Source organism: Arachis hypogaea, chromosome 4 (assembly GCF_003086295.3).
Source record: "Arachis hypogaea cultivar Tifrunner chromosome 4, arahy.Tifrunner.gnm2.J5K5, whole genome shotgun sequence".
NCBI classification, from domain to species: domain Eukaryota; kingdom Viridiplantae; phylum Streptophyta; class Magnoliopsida; order Fabales; family Fabaceae; genus Arachis; species Arachis hypogaea.
Genome location: NC_092039.1, coordinates 127,021,540 through 127,037,311, shown reverse-complemented (window position 1 = coordinate 127,037,311; position 15,772 = coordinate 127,021,540). Strand labels below are relative to the sequence as shown.

The 15,772-nt window shown below is 34.4% G+C and overlaps 4 protein-coding genes across 5 annotated transcripts; all 4 read right to left on the bottom strand.

The window, feature by feature from the left end:
• Nucleotides 1-391: 391 nt before the first annotated feature.
• Nucleotides 392-5,061, bottom strand: LOC112743442 (disease resistance protein RPP13-like). 2 transcript variants are annotated; one of them, XM_072234062.1, is made up of 3 exons: nucleotides 4,688-5,061; nucleotides 4,010-4,535; nucleotides 392-3,396 (listed from the first exon to the last, which is right to left on the bottom strand). In XM_072234062.1, the coding sequence occupies exons 2-3, from the start codon at nucleotides 4,501-4,503 to the stop codon at nucleotides 759-761; spliced, it is 3,132 nt and encodes a 1,043-aa protein (XP_072090163.1). In that variant the 5' UTR covers nucleotides 4,504-4,535; nucleotides 4,688-5,061; the 3' UTR covers nucleotides 392-758. The 2 variants fall into 2 exon arrangements, with proteins under 2 accessions (XP_072090163.1, XP_072090162.1); XM_072234061.1 differs by having other exon boundaries at nucleotides 4,624-4,744.
• A 156-nt stretch (nucleotides 5,062-5,217) lies between these two features.
• Nucleotides 5,218-9,564, bottom strand: LOC112798112 (disease resistance protein RPP13-like). Its single transcript, XM_025841289.3, has 2 exons — nucleotides 8,833-9,564; nucleotides 5,218-8,076 (listed from the first exon to the last, which is right to left on the bottom strand). The coding sequence occupies exons 1-2, from the start codon at nucleotides 9,324-9,326 to the stop codon at nucleotides 5,445-5,447; spliced, it is 3,126 nt and encodes a 1,041-aa protein (XP_025697074.1). The 5' UTR covers nucleotides 9,327-9,564; the 3' UTR covers nucleotides 5,218-5,444.
• A 1,262-nt stretch (nucleotides 9,565-10,826) lies between these two features.
• LOC112743441 (toMV resistance protein Tm-2(GCR236)-like) lies at nucleotides 10,827-12,485 on the bottom strand. Its single transcript, XM_025792654.1, has one exon. The coding sequence runs from the start codon at nucleotides 12,483-12,485 to the stop codon at nucleotides 10,827-10,829; it is 1,659 nt and encodes a 552-aa protein (XP_025648439.1).
• Nucleotides 10,852-14,858, bottom strand: LOC112743440 (toll/interleukin-1 receptor-like protein). Its single transcript, XM_072234060.1, has 2 exons — nucleotides 14,211-14,858; nucleotides 10,852-13,489 (listed from the first exon to the last, which is right to left on the bottom strand). Exon 1 carries the CDS (start codon nucleotides 14,699-14,701, stop codon nucleotides 14,225-14,227), a length of 477 nt encoding a protein of 158 aa, XP_072090161.1. The 5' UTR covers nucleotides 14,702-14,858; the 3' UTR covers nucleotides 10,852-13,489; nucleotides 14,211-14,224.
• Between the last annotated feature and the right edge of the window lie 914 nt (nucleotides 14,859-15,772).

Genomic DNA, 15,772 nt, shown 5'->3' with positions numbered 1-15,772 from the left:
GCAATAACCAAGAGTACTCTACAAATGATATGAGAAACTTGATTAATTAATCTTATATTCTTTCAGCTCCAACAAACATATTTCATGCAAAAACTACTGATATTTTAATCCTTACTTCTAACAAGTTGATATTAAAATTAATATTAGTGTGAGATGAACGTGGACATAATTGTTTATGACAAGTTGGTTTTCTAGTACAAACTCTATTCAGTTAGTCTTAACATACAATAAATAATCAACTTCTTGCCATCTCTTCTTTTTAACTACTTCTCATCCCTTCAATTTGCTACAATTGGAAAGAGTTTGAAGTTAGAATTGGTATATAGTATAGACAGATATAGTGAAAGTGAATACTATATTGTTTACTTCATATCATGCCTAGAGTAAGGAATGTTAGAAACTTATCATCTCCAATTGCTGTTCTTGTTGGTAATTTTGTGCATGTTTATAGTACAAAGGCAGATTACATGTCACTCACACTCTCAACAGAGCATGTTCAATGTGACAGAGAAGTATAATACAAATGTGCTCAAGGAATTAAAATAACAAAATACAGAGGAAAAAAAGGAGAAGAAAGAAAAACCGTGTAATATTACAGGTTCACACAATCACACTACATTACAGGACCACAAGTTAGAATGATTCATCTTAGCAACCATATAGAAAAGAACTAACTTGCATCAAAAGGTAATTAAATAGCACCAAGACATTGACAGTCAATGCCTCAGAGATCAAACATCATCATCATACTCTGCAAACTACAAGTTACTACCCCCAAGAGATAAACGATGATTAACATCATATTCTATAAACTCCAAGTTACTACCCAATGAACGCATTTGTTTAGTAACCTCCTTTAAGTCAGGGCAGTTATAGAAGACTGCACGGCGAAGGCGAGGCATCACACCTTCTTCTGATGTAAGACATGTGATATCCACACTGTCCATGATAAACAATTGAAGCCGCAGAAAGCTCCCAGCAGCACCACAATTAAGAGTTTCTTCCTCACAGCTTCCATATATCAGTTTTAAAATCTGAAGGCTGGGAATTTGTCCCAAGGTATTCATATCTTTAGATTTCAAATCTTTAAAGCTTGACAAGGAAATTTTGGTAATATTTGAAGGAAATGCAATTCTATCTAATGTAACACAACCATCTCCAAATATAAGTACCAGCTTACGTAGGTTGTTTAGGCAGTACAGGCTCCTTAAGTTTTCGTCAGCTGAACCTTGGTCTTTATTTATACTTACACCCAGTTTTCTCAGGTTGGGAAAGCAACCATTGTCGAGTAAGCTCCCTAGTTGTGAATCGGCAGACACATAACATAGTGTTTGGAGATTCTGCATTTTATCTTTTACTACTTCTTCATCTACTGATAAATTCAACTCAGTTCCACAACGAAGATGTCTCAGTTGCTTTAACCTCCCAATACTTAGGTCTTTCTTAAAGATCATCACATGACACGTTTTTAAACTCTGAAGCTTACATAACTCGTATGATTCACAGAGGAACATTTTCAAGAACTTGAGACTTTCCAACTCCTTCAAATACTCATTTAGATATGTGTACCCATATGCAAAATATATCACATTAACTCGGCAATCTTCTGGAATATAATGTGGCCACTCTCGTGTACCATCATAAACGAACAAGGAACAAGTGCATGATTGATTACATGTTACTAAACATGAATAGGATCCTATATCCCCAGGAAAGGACAGTCTACCAGCACTTTTAATGTTGTTATCCGGTTTGTTGCTCTCTGATATGCACAATTCCCGGAAGAGATCATGGATCTGACATGTTTTCACGCCTTTGCCATCACTCCTCCTGTTCGCCACTTGTACCAAGTTACGATCCACTAGCTCCTTCAAGTATTGCTCACCGATATCTTCAAGTTGTGGTGGTGATTTTGATCTTCCAGTTTGGATTGGCTCTATGAACCCTTCTGCTATCCATAGACGGATTAAGTCTCTCACCCAAATCTCTTCATCTTCAGGAAACACCCCAAGATATAGAAAGCATGGCTTCATTTTGTTGGGCAAATCATCATAGCTAAACTTCAAAAGCTCCATCATCTCCTCACTACTATCCTCATCAGCAACACTCCAATAAGGCAGTAAATTCATGATTTCTTCCCATGCATCCTCTGACCTCTCCCTCTTTGCAACAAGCCCAGCTGTGGTTTTGATAGCCAATGGTAAACCCTTGCAAGTTTCAACAATTGATCTGCCAATAGATTCTAGCTCAGGAGGACAATTTCTTCTGCAGAAAACCTCCTTGTGAAACAGTTCCCAACTTCTTTCTTTATCCATAAAGGAAAGCTTGTGATGAGGTTTCTTTGACTCTGAAACATAAGCCACCTGATCATTACGAGTAGTTACTAGTATCATGCCACCATTGTTGTTTTCTGGGAAACAATTCTTTATAGTGCGCCATGCTTTACTGTCCCAAACATCATCAAGGACTACCAAGTACTTTTTTCCTTTCAGACATTTCTTCACCTTCTGCTTTAGCTCCTCTTCACTGCTTGAATCTTCAAATTTAGATGCAGACGGCTTCAGACACTTGAGAAGGCTTTTAAAAACTTCCTTTCCACTGTAATCCTTGGAAACAGTTGCCCATGCACGGCAAGGGAATAACATCTTCACCTCATCGCTATTGTAGATCTTTCGAGCAAGGGTAGTCTTTCCTAACCCACCCATGCCAACAATGGAAACAACATTCCCAGGAGAATCTTCTTCCTTGAGTTGATTAATCACAATTTCAAAATCTTTCTCCAATCCCACTACATTTTCTTCCTTCACAGTAGAACTACTTCCTTCAGCGATGCAATATTTCTTAACCTCAACACCATTGTTCAAAATATGATCATCTAGCACATCTTCATATCTTGTTGTTATAATGATCCTACTACCAGGACCAAACCAATCAGTTCTTCTAGCTAGTGAATCCAGTTGTTGTATACTATCAACATCATCCAAAACCAGAAGAACTCTTTTTCGGCCTAGTCTTTGTTTTATTTCAGAGGATCCTTTGAATGTGCTTCCAATCTTAGTCCTGACCTCCTCTCCCATCTCAGAAAGAAGAGTCTCTTGTAGATGTTCTAGGCCACCACCACTTTCATTTGTCTTCTCACTGATATTGGAAAGAAAACTTGCAGTTACAAAGTGAGGCCTAATCTTGTTATACAGCTCCGCAACAAATTTGCTTATTTCATCACCATCTCCATGAATTCCCAGCATGAAACAGGTAACATGAGAACCAATCTCTAGAAGTGATTTTGCCTCCTCAAGTTCAGAATCACATCCAAGTGGACGGTCGATATACAGAGGCAAAGGAGGAAGTCTTTTTGTGACCTCTTCAACAATGTTGTCAATAGCCTCACCCCATGCTCTGCAACGAACATACATAAACATTTTCTTTTTAGTTTAATTTTCTCCTCTTTTATACAAATATATATACTACTATTAAGGAAGAGAATCATAGCAAAATAATTGAGATGCTTTTACAAAGGAACTAACAAAGATCAAAACATAATAAAAAAACACTGTCCCAATAACACAGCACTTAATAAGCACTTATGGAAGTGGAATGTTTTAATAGAAAACATAAAGTTTTTTGTATATTAAATAGATTATTAATGCATTGAAAATCATAAGTTTTCTTTCTTTATTGTCTTATTAACTCATTGTTAAGTCATATCTGAGTAAACTCAGTAAAATTGGGTTTAATCAAAATTTTGTCTCTTGGATATCAAAGTAAGTAATTCTCTAGGAAATTCTTTTAACTAAACTTTTAAAAATAAAGATATAACATCTAGACTTAATCTATTTTATAAATGTTTTTTTATATTATTTTTAAAAGAAACAAACTGGTATAAATTTAGGTAATTACCGCTATATCAAACTGTGATGATCATATACAATTGACAATCAGAATTCAGAAGCATGTATAAAGTATAAACATTTAGAAAGCATTGTCTACAAAAAAGTAAGTAACCACTCACGTTTTCTGATCACAGCGTTGACCATAAATCTTGCCTACTTCAGACAACGCTGACCTCCATGCTTCCAACTTGTGGTTGTTTCTTCCTTTTTCTTCATGAGCAGCCATGGCTGTTTCATACTTATTTTTCTGAAACTGCACATCTGATTTTGCCACACGGAAATAGACCGGTAACACCGGTCGCTTTGTTCCGTTGCCGGAACACTCCATGATCTTGACGAGTTCATCAAGGCACCACTTGGAAGTTGGATACTCGTCACACAGTATAAGAATTGACATCCTTGATCTTTCAATTGCTTCAACAAGAGCACCTTCCAGTTCCTGGCCTATTCTGAGCTTCTCGCTATCTCTGAAAGTCTCGATTCTTTTGTTGACCAAAGCATGATAGAGTGCGTCTGTGAATTCGCATCTTGTGTGGCCTCTGAAGCTCAGAAAAACATCATACTTGAAATATGACAATGCTGTTGAATCGTGATCTGATGGTGAAGCTGCCATGTAACAGTCTTTAACGCTACGCTTAATCGTAACTGGAATAATAATCACAAGAGTAGTTACAACCAAATATAAACTCGGAGCAGGTTTCTTTTAGTATAATTAATTGAAAATTAAACATACAATACTTCAATTTCAGATCGCTTCTTTATGCATTATTTATTTGCTATACGGAGCAGCTGCTTACCAGGTGTCGATTGACTTGGAGAGTCTATCTATACAAGTCTTCTATCTTAAAGATACCAGGCTGAGAGGAGGGTTAGAAGTGAGCCGAGTTGTCACAGCTAGTCCAAATAATAAAAATATGAGAAAAGGAGACCTATTTGTTCTGCAGACATTTTTGTAGTGATTATTGAAAAATATTTTTAAATTTCAGATCTTCTCAAAATTTGAACGGATCAGTCCCTCCGTTCAAATACCTCTGTCAGAAATGATCCGTCCAAATGCTTCTGTCAAGAGCTGATTCGTCTAAATTTTGTGAAGGTCAGAAACTTAAAAGTATTTTTCAATAGTCAGAGACAAAAATGTCCGGACAAAAGGTCAAAGACCTATTTGTTTCATAATTTTATATTAATAAATTATAATTTATATATATTAAAAAAATTAATTTTATATATTATTTATCTATTAATTATATATTTTTTATTTATGTTTTACATCAAAATTATATATAAAAATAATTATAAAATTTTAAATAATTAAAAATATTAATATATATTTGACAAATCGAAATGTTATTTTCTGATTATAAGAGAAGAAAGAAAAACCGTGTAATATTACAGGTTCACACTACATTACAGGACCACAAGTTAGAACGATTCACCTTAGCAACGGTATAGAAAAGAACTAACTTGCATGAAAAGGAAATTAAATAGCACGAAGACATTGATAGTTAATGCCTCAGAGATCAAACATCATCATCATACTCTGCAAACTACAAGTTACTACCCAAGAGATAAACCATGATTAACATCATATTCTATAAACTCCAAGTTACTACCCAATGAACGCATTTGTTTAGTAACCTCCTTCAAGTCAGGGCAGTTATAGAAGACGGCACGGCGAAGACGAGGCATCACACCTTCTTCTGATGTAAGACATGTGATATTCACACCGTCCATGATAAACACTTGAAGCCGCAGAAAGCTCCCAGCAGCACCACAATTAAGAGTTTCTTCCTCACAGCTTCCAAATCTCAGTTTTAAAATCTGAAGGCTGGGAATTTGTCCCAAGGTATTCATATCTTTAGATTTCAAATCCTTAAAGCTTGACAAGGAAATTTTGGTAATATTTGAAGGAAATGCAATTCTATCTAATGGAACCCAACATTCTTCAAACATAAGTACCAGCTTACGTAGGTTGTTTAGGCAGTGCAGGCTCCTTAAGTTTTCTTCAGGTGAACCTTGGTCTTTATTTATACTTACACCCAGTTTTCTCAGGTTGGGAAAGCAACCATTGTCGAGTAAGCTCCCTAGTTGCGAATCGGCAGACACATAACATAGTGTTTGGAGATTCTGCATTTTATCTTTTACTACTTCTTCATCTACTGATAAATTCAAGCCATTTTCACAACGAAGATGTCTCAGTTGCTTTAACCTCCCAATACTTAGGTCTTTCTCAATGATCATCATCACATGACACGTTTTTAAACTCTGAAGCTTACATAACTCATATGATTCAAAGTAGAACATTTTCAAGAACTTAAGACTTTTCAACTCCTTGAAATACTCATTTAGATCTGTGAACCCATCTGCAAAATATATCACATTAACTCTGCAATCTTCTGGAATATGATGTGGCCACTCTTGTGTATCATCTCCATAAACGAACAAGGAACAAGTGCATGATTGATTACATGTTAGTAAACATGAATAGGATCCTGTATCCCCAGGAAAGGACAGTCTACGAGCATTGTTATTGTTGTTATCAGGTTTGTTGCTCTCTGATATGCACAATTCCCGGAAGAGATCATGGATCTGACATATTTTCACGCCTTTGCCATCACTCCTTCTCTTTGCCACTTGTACCAAGTTACGATCCACTAGCTCCTTCAAGTATTGCTCACCGATATCTTCAAGTTGTGGTGGTGATTTTGATCTTCCAGTTTGGATTGGCTCTATGAACCCTTCTGCTATCCATAGACGAATTAAGTCTCTCACCCAAATCTCTTCATCTTCAGGAAACACCCCAAGATATAGAAAGCATGGCTTCATTTTGTTGGGCAAATCATCATAGCTAAACTTCAAAAGCTCCATCATCTCCTCACTACTATCCTCATCAGCAACACTCCAATAAGGGAGTAAATTCATGATTTCTTCCCATGCATCCTCTGACCTCTCCCTCTTTGCAACAAGCCCAGCTGTTGTTTTGATAGCCAATGGTAAACCCTTGCAAGTTTCAACAATTGATCTGCCAATAGATTCTAGCTCAGGAGGACAATTTCTTCTGCAGAAAACCTCCTTGTGAAACAGTTCCCAACTTCTTTCTTTATCCATAAAGGAAAGCTTGTGATGAGGTTCCTTTGACTCTGAAACATAGGCCATCTGATCATTCCGAGTAGTTACTAGTATCATGCCACCATTGTTGTTTTCTGGGAAACAATTCTTTATAGTGCGCCATGCTTTACTGTCCCAAACATCATCAAGGACTACCAAGTACTTTTTTCCTTTCAGACATTTCTTTACCTTCTGCTTTAGCTCCTCTTCACTACTTGAATCTTCAAATTTAGATGCAGATGGCTTCAGACACTTGAGAAGGCTCTTAAAAACTTCCTTTCCACTGTAATCCTTCGACACAGTTGCCCATGCACGGCAAGGGAATAACATCTTCACCTCATCGCTATTGTAGATCTTTCGAGCAAGGGTGGTCTTGCCTAACCCACCCATGCCAACAATGGAAACAACATTCCCAGGAGAACCTTCTTCCTTGAGTTGATTAATCACAATTTCAAAATCTTTCTCCAATCCCACTACATTTTCTTCCTTCACAGTAGAACTACTTCCTTCAGTGATGCAATATTTCTTAACCTCAACACCATTGTTCAAAATATGATCATCTAGCACATCTTCATATCTTGTTGTTATAATGATCCTACTACCAGGACCAAACCAATCAGTTCTTCTAGCTAGTGAATCCAGTTGTTGTATACTATCAACATCATCCAAAACCAGAAGAACTCTTTTTTGGCCTAGTCTTCGTTTTATTTCAGAGGATCCTTTGAATGTGCTTCCAATCTTAGTCCTGACCTCCTCTCCCATCTCAGAAAGAAGAGTTTCTTGTAGATGTTCTAGGCCACCACCACTTTCATTTGTTTTCTCACTGATATTGGAAAGAAAACTTGCAGTTACAAAGTGAGGCCTAATCTTGTTATACAGCTCTGCAACAAATTTGCTTATTTCGTCACCATCTCCATGAATTCCCAGCATGAAACAGGTAGCATGAGAACCAATCTCTAGAATTGATTTTGCCTCCTCAAGTTCAGAATCACATCCAAGTGGACGGTCGATATACAGAGGCGGAGGAGGAAGCCTTGTTGTGACCTCTTCAACAATGTTGTCAATAGCCTCTCCCCATGCTCTGCAACAAACATACAAACACATTTTCTTTTGAGCAATGCTAGGGGCCAGCAACTTTTGTGATTGGTAGCCATCAAATAGCCATCAATGATGATCTAATGGTGTGTGATTAGTGTGAGATTTCATCCAATGACTCACCTTTCTCTGTTGGTTACATGCTGGCCAAAATTCAACCAAACTGATGGCCCCTAGACTTTTCCTTTTCTTTTTATTTTAATTTCTCTTTTTTTATACAAATATATATACTACTATTAAATAAGAGAATGAAAGCAAAATAATTGAATTGATTTTACATTGGAATTAACAAAGATCAAAACATAATAAAAAAATGTTGTCTCACTAACGGATAACTTAAATAAGCACTTATGGAAGTAGAATGTTTTAATATTAAATAGATTATTAATGCATTGAAAAACAAAAGTTCTTTTTTATTCCCTTCTTAACTCATTATTAACTCAGATCTCAGTAAACTCAGTAAAATTGGGTTAAACCAAAATTTAGTCCCTTGAACATCAAAATAAGTAATTCTCTAAGAAATACTTTTAACTAAACGTTTAAAAATAAAGATATAACATTTAGTTTTAATCTATTGATAAATATATCTATGTTATTTTTAAAAGAAATTAAACAAACTCGTATAATTTTAGGTAATTACAGGTATATCAAACAGTGATGATCATATACAATTGAAAATCAGAACTCAAAAGCATGTATAAACATTTAAAAAGCTTTGTGTACAAAGTAAATAACTACTCACGTTTTGTGATCACAGCGTTGACCATAAATCTTGCCTACTTCAGACAACGCTGACTTCCATGCTTCCAGCTTGTGGTTGTTTCTTCCTTTTTCTTCATGATCAGCCATGGCTGTTTCATACTTATTTTTCTGAAACTGCACATCTGATTTTGCCACGCGGAAATAGACCGGTAACACAGGTCGCCTTGTTCCGTTGCCGGAACACTCCATGATCTTGACGAGTTCATCAAGGCACCACTTGGAAGTTGGATACTCGTCACACAGTATAAGAATTGACATCCTTGATCTTTCAATTGCTTCAACAAGAGCACCTTCAAGTTCCTCACCTATTCTGAGCTTCTCGCTATCTCTGAAAGTCTCGATTCTTTTGTTGACCAAAGCATGATAGAGTGCGTCTGTGAATTCGCGTCTTGTGTGGCCTCTGAAGCTCAGAAAAACATCATACTTGAAATATGACAACGGTGTTTCATCATGATCTGATGATGAACCTGCCATGGTAATTTGCGATAATGCTAGGCTTAATCGTAATTGGAATAATAATCACGAGTCAACAAAAGAAAGAGCAATGTATATAGAAACGGAGATTAGGTGATCAATGAAGTGATTAACCAAATAAACTCGGAGCGAGTTTCTTTGTAGTTGCAATTCTAAATATTTTAATTGCAATTTGCACTTACATTATGTATAAAAAAACATACTATGACTTATTATAAGCATTGCTTGCTTTATTTATGCGTTCTTTATTTGCTATGGAGAAGCTGCTTATTACCTCTGGTGGATTGACTTGGAGAGTCCTCTAATAATTATATTAAATGTTTTTTTTTTCTTTTTAAACTTGGAATAAGTGATAAAGTAATGAGGTGTTTGGCAATAGCTAATTCCTTACATTATTTTTTGGAGTATCGTTCAAATTTGTTTTCAACTAATTTTAAATTAAATTCTTTAGTCTTTAATATATTTTTATTATTTTTAAGATTTTCAAAATTTATTTACGTACAGATTAATCTTTTCAAAGTTCTTAGTCACTTTTTTAACATATATGGTAAATAAATAAATTTTTAACAAATTTTAATATAAGATAATTACATTTCTAAATAAAATTATTTTAAGACAAAATAAATACTTATATTTTTATGCTAAAAAATTGTTGAAAATTTAAACAATATATCTAAATTAGTTATGCCAGATTCTGCCGGCATAAATTATTATGATGACTTATTTTAAATAGTGATATTCTGAGGTGTGCTATATCATCGTCCTAGTACAAAACAATATGTTTTTCGGGTCAAGATAAACTGATATATATCAAAACAGACATATGATGGAGTGGTGATTATGAATCTTAGCCATGAATGAGTTTTTATAACAATAAAAGCTAAGGAATTACATGTCATTCGAACACTCACCAGAACATACATATTCAATGAAACAAAGAATCATAATACAAATGTGCTCGAGGAATTAAAATACCAAAATAAATGCTAAAAAGTATCATTCAAAAGAAAAACAATGCAATATTACATACATGATCAAAATACGAAATTACAATACAATGCAATTACATGATCATACATGTTAGGAATGATTCACATGGCAAAGGATTTCATAACGCTAATGTTTGGACCATTAAATGATTCCATAATAAATTTTTTTTATTTTTTAATAATTATTAAATAATTTTTATTTAATTTTAATTATAAATTAATTTTTTATATATTATTTAATTATAAAATTTATCTTTTATTTTATAAATTATTATTTTATTATTCATCTATCATGTTTATTAACGATTAGATATAAAAACAATAAGGAAATAGATCCTCCATTAATTAATTGATCCAATCCTATGCCAATTCACATTGGCAGAAGCATAAAAAAGAACTTGCATGAAGAGGATTGATTAAAGGAAAAATATGAGGAGCTAATGGAATATTCATACAATAATGGAGGTTTAGGAAGTATTAGAGATATAATCATTAGTATTACCTTTTCTCATCAGCTGAAGCTTTTGGGATGAGTGGTATCATGACATGGTATTAGAGTCTTTGCACACATTCTACAAATAGTCCAGGTTAAATAGCATACATGTCTATGACATTGTAAATACTTATGGAAGACCGAACGTCGAAGGCAAGGCATTGCACTATCTTCTAAGGTAAGACGTTCTACAATCACATGTATCATTATAAACACTTGAAGCCGCGGAAAGCTCCTATCACTACCACAATCAAGGATTTCCATACAATTTACATCTTCTAATTTTAAAACTTCAAGTCTGGGAATTCGTCCCAAGATTTTCATGTCTATGGAATCCAAAATCTGAAAGCCTGACAATGTAATCTTGATTAGATTTGAGGGAAATGTAATTTCATCTAATGCAACTCGTTGAAACCCTAGATTAGACTTAAGTTTCAGCTTACGTAGATTGTTTAGGCGATGCAGGCTCCTTAAGTTTTCCTCTACAGGCTCCGAAAATGAATATGGGTCTTCAATGATCACTAAACCAAGTGTTCTCAAGTTGGGAAAGTAGCCATTGTCGAGTAAGGACTCTAGATGTGAATCGGCATACACATAACATAGGGTTTGGACATTCTGCATTTTATCTTTTACTCCTTGTTTTTCATCTACTAATAAATTCATGCAAAGTTCACAATGAAGATGTCTCAGTTGCTTCCACCCCCCAATACTAAACTCCTTAAGAAAATATTCAGATATATGTAAAGTTTCTACGCTCGGAAACTTATTATATCCATAAAAATAGTCCATTCTCAAGTACCTGATATGTTTCAATGTTTTCAAGTACTCTTTCTCTGTTGCTGTAGCGATTACCCACCATTTTGCAAGATATAGCACATTAACTCGGCAGTTTTTTGGAATATGATGTGACCACCCTCTTGCATCTCCATAAATGAGCAGCGAGCGAGTGCATGATTGATTACATGTTACTGAACATGCATAGGATCCTATGTTGTTGGGAAAGAAAAATCTACAAGCACTGTTGTTTCTATTATTGCTCTCTGAAATGCAGAGTTGCCGGATGAGATCATGGATGTGACATGTTTTCACGCCTTTGCCATCACTCCTTCTCTTTGCTACTTGTACCAAGTTACGATCCACTAGCTCCTTCAAGTATTGCTCACCAATATCTTCAGGTTCTGGTGGTGCTTCTTCTGATCTTCCAGTTTGAATTTGCTCTATGAACCCTTCTGCCATCCACAGGTGGATTAAGTCTCTCACTCGAATCTCATCATCTGCAGGAAAGATTCCAAGATACAAGAAGCAGGGCTTCAATTTGTTGGGCAAATCATCATAGCTAAACTTCAAAATCCCTTTCATCGCCTCACTACTTTCCTTGTCCTCAGTAACACACCAATAAGGGAGTAAATTCATAATTTCTTTCCATGCATCTTCTGATCTTTCCCTCTTCAAGACAAACCCGGCTATGGTTTTGATAGCCAATGGTAAACCCTTACAACTTTTAGCAATTGATCTTCCAATAGGTTCTAGTTCCAGAGGACACTTTTCTCCGCAGAACACCTCAAGACTGAACAGTTTCCAGCTTTCTTCTTCATTCATAAAGGAAAGCTTGTGATGAAGATCCTTTGACCTTGAAAAGTAGGCCACTTGATCATTACGTGTAGTTAATAGTATCATGCCACCACTGTTGTTATTTGTGAAACAATCCTTTATAGTACACCAAGCTTGTGTCCCAGACATCATCCAAGACTACCAAATACTTTTTCCCTTTCAAACATTGCATCACCTCCTCCTTCAGCTCCTCTTTACTAGAATCTTCAAGCTTAAATTTGGAACTGGACGGTTTCAGACAGTTGAGAAGGCTTTTATAAACTTCTTTTTCTCTGTAATCCTTGGAAACAGTTGCCCATGCACGGCAAGGGAATAGCTTCTTGACCTCATCGCTATTGTAGATCTTTCGAGCAAGGGTAGTCTTGCCTAACCCACCCATGCCAACAATGGAAACAACATTCCCAGGAGAATCTTCTTCCTTGAGTTGATTAATCACAATCTCAAAATCTTTCTCCAATCCCACTACATTTTCTTCCTTCACAGTAGAACCACTGCCTTTGGTGATGCAATATTTCCTAACCTCAACACCATTGTTTAAAGCATGATCATCTAGCACATCTTCATATCTTGTTGTTATAATGATCCTACTACCAGGACCAAACCAATCAATTCCTCCTGCTAGCGAATTCAGTTGATGTGTACTATCAACATCATCCAAGACCAGAAGGACTCTTTTTTGGCCTAGTCTTCGTTTTATTTAAGAGGATCCTTTGAATGTGCTTCCAATCTTACACTTTACCTCCTCTCCCATCTCAGAAAGAAGTGTCATTTGTAGATCTTCTAGGCCACCACCGCTTTTATTAGTTTTCTCACTGACATTTGAAAGAACGCTTGCATCTACAAAATGAGGCCTAATCTTGTTATACAACTCAGCAACAAATATGCTTATTTCATCACCATCTCCATGAATCCCCAACATGAAACATGTGGCATTAGAATCGATCTCTAGAAGTGATTTGGCCGCTTCAAGTTCAGAATCAAATCCAAGTGGACGCCCAATATACAGAGGCAAGGGAGGAAGTCTTTTTTTGACCTCTTCAACAATCTTGTCAATAGCCAAGCCGCTTGGTCTACAAACAACATACATACACATTTCCTTTGTATATTAATTTTTAGATAAAAGCTCAAATGCAGTGAATTTTACTCGTAAAGTTGATAGCTAAGAGCGGTTAAATAATTTAATTAATTTCACTAAATTTTTATCTAACAGTTTTTAATTATCAATGAAGTTGACTGCATCTGAATTTTCACTTAATTTTTATTCCTTTATACAAATATATAAACGGTGTTAAGAGACAAATTAATGGTAGCAAAATGATTGAATTGATCTTAAAATGGAACATACAAGGATCAGGACATAATAAAAAAAAGGTATTGCTAACAAGGGAATTAATATGAATAATATAAGTAAAATGTTTTAATATATATGATGTTCTTATTTACTAAACGGGTGAATGCGTTAAAACATAAAAATTTTTACCTTATTTTTTTGAGAAAATGCTGAATCACTGCCTAACTTTTTAATTTGAATACACATGAGTTTTTCACTAATTAAAAATACAAAAAACGTTTATTACTTTTTAAAATGTAAGATATTTAAATTCTTACATCTAAAATATATAAGAACAAAATAGGTTTTTTAGAGAGACTTTAATGTTTGGCTTTTTAAAAAATAAAAAATGTTACCTATACTTTTCCAAATTTATTTATCCTCAAGAGATGAAAGATCAATAACCTATCCTTTAATATCTGTACAGAGTAGAGTAAAGTAAGTAACTAGTGAGTACTCACGTTTTTTTATCACATCATTGACCATAAATCTTGCCTACTTGAGACAAAGCTGACTTCCATGCTTCCAACTTGTGGTTGTTTCTTCCTTTTTCTTGATGAGCAACCATGGCTGTTTCATACTTATTTTTCTGAAACTGCACATCTGATTTTGCCACACGGAAATAGACCGGTAACACCGGTCGCTTTGTTCCGTTGCCAGAACACTCCATGATCTTGACGAGTTCATCAAGGCACCACTTGGAAGTTGGATACTCATCACACAGTATAAGAATTGACATCCTTGATCTTTCAATTGCTTCAACAAGAGCACCTTCCAGTTCCTCGCCTATTCTCAGCTCCTCGCTATCTCTGAAGGTATCGATTCTGTTGTTGATCAAAGCATGATAGAGCGTGTCTGTGAATCCGAATCTTGTGTAACCTCTAAAGCTCAGAAAAACATCATACTTGAAATATGACAATGGTGTTGAATCGTGATCTGATGAATCTGCCATGGTAACAATAGTCTTAATGCTATGCTTAATCGTAATTGGAATATTAATCACAAGAGTAGTTAAAACAAAGAGTAATGTGTATAAAAATGGAGATTAGGTGATCAAGTCATTACGACCAAATAATAAACGGGATCGGAGCAACTTTCTTTGTAGTTGCTCATTCTAAATGTTATAGTTTAATTGCAATTTGCACTTACATTATGTATAATTAAAAGCACACAATATTATTAATGGTTATGACTTGTGACTATTGCACTTACATTCTTTCTTTGTGCATGGATTGACTTGGAGAGTCCTCAAATAATTATATCAAAGGTTCAATTTTTTGACTTGGAATGAATAAGTGATGAAGGTATAATTACTTGTTAGGCGATAGCTAATTCTTCATACATACATTATTTTTTGAAATTTTAAAATTGTTGTCCGGTAAATTTTAAATTTTAACTCTAATAACTTTTATTATCTTAAAAATTCTCAAAAATGACTTCAATGAGACATAATAATTTTTTCATAGTTCTTAATAAAATTTTTAATATGTAAAATAGAGGAATAGATTCTTAACAAATTTTAACATAAAATTATTAGATCTTAAAAAAATATTATTGTTTACAGACAATTAATATGCTCTCAATAAAAAATTATTACAAAATTTTTCAAGGTTGTTGGTTGAAAATGAGACAGAGTTGAGGGCTTAATTGAGAATATTGTACAGCCTTCGAGTTATATAACACCATAATTCTCTTTTCATAATTCCCAAAAAAATAATAAAAATAATAAAATATTATCTTTAATTTCTTCTTCTCTTAGTTCTTATGTTACTTATTACTGTGTTGAGTTTGAAAACGTAAAATAAAAATATAAAGTAAAATGACAAAATTATTTATAATAAAATTTAAATAAAAAATAAAGTAGGACTCAAAAACTGATTTGATGTATAAAGATATTGTTAAAAAGAAGAAGAAAAAAATAGAAAAATGATTCAATTATTGTAAAAATATGTCTTTAAAAATAAATAAATAAATAAATAATTTAAGAATATATGTTTTTAATAAAAAATTTGATCCTTTTTTT

Coding starts and splice junctions, on each gene's coding strand:
- LOC112798112 (XM_025841289.3), bottom strand. CDS start 9,326: ATGGCAGGTTCATCATCAGATCATGATGAAACACCGTTGTCATATTTC. Junction 8,077..8,832: donor CAACGCTGTGATCACAAAAC/GTGAGTAGTTAT, acceptor TGTTTGTTGCAG/AGCATGGGGAGAGGCTATTG.
- LOC112743441 (XM_025792654.1), bottom strand. CDS start 12,485: ATGATACTATTAACTACACGTAATGATCAAGTGGCCTACTTTTCAAGG.
- LOC112743440 (XM_072234060.1), bottom strand. CDS start 14,701: ATGGCAGATTCATCAGATCACGATTCAACACCATTGTCATATTTCAAG.
- LOC112743442 (XM_072234062.1), bottom strand. CDS start 4,503: ATGGCAGCTTCACCATCAGATCACGATTCAACAGCATTGTCATATTTC. Junction 3,397..4,009: donor CAACGCTGTGATCAGAAAAC/GTGAGTGGTTAC, acceptor TGTTCGTTGCAG/AGCATGGGGTGAGGCTATTG.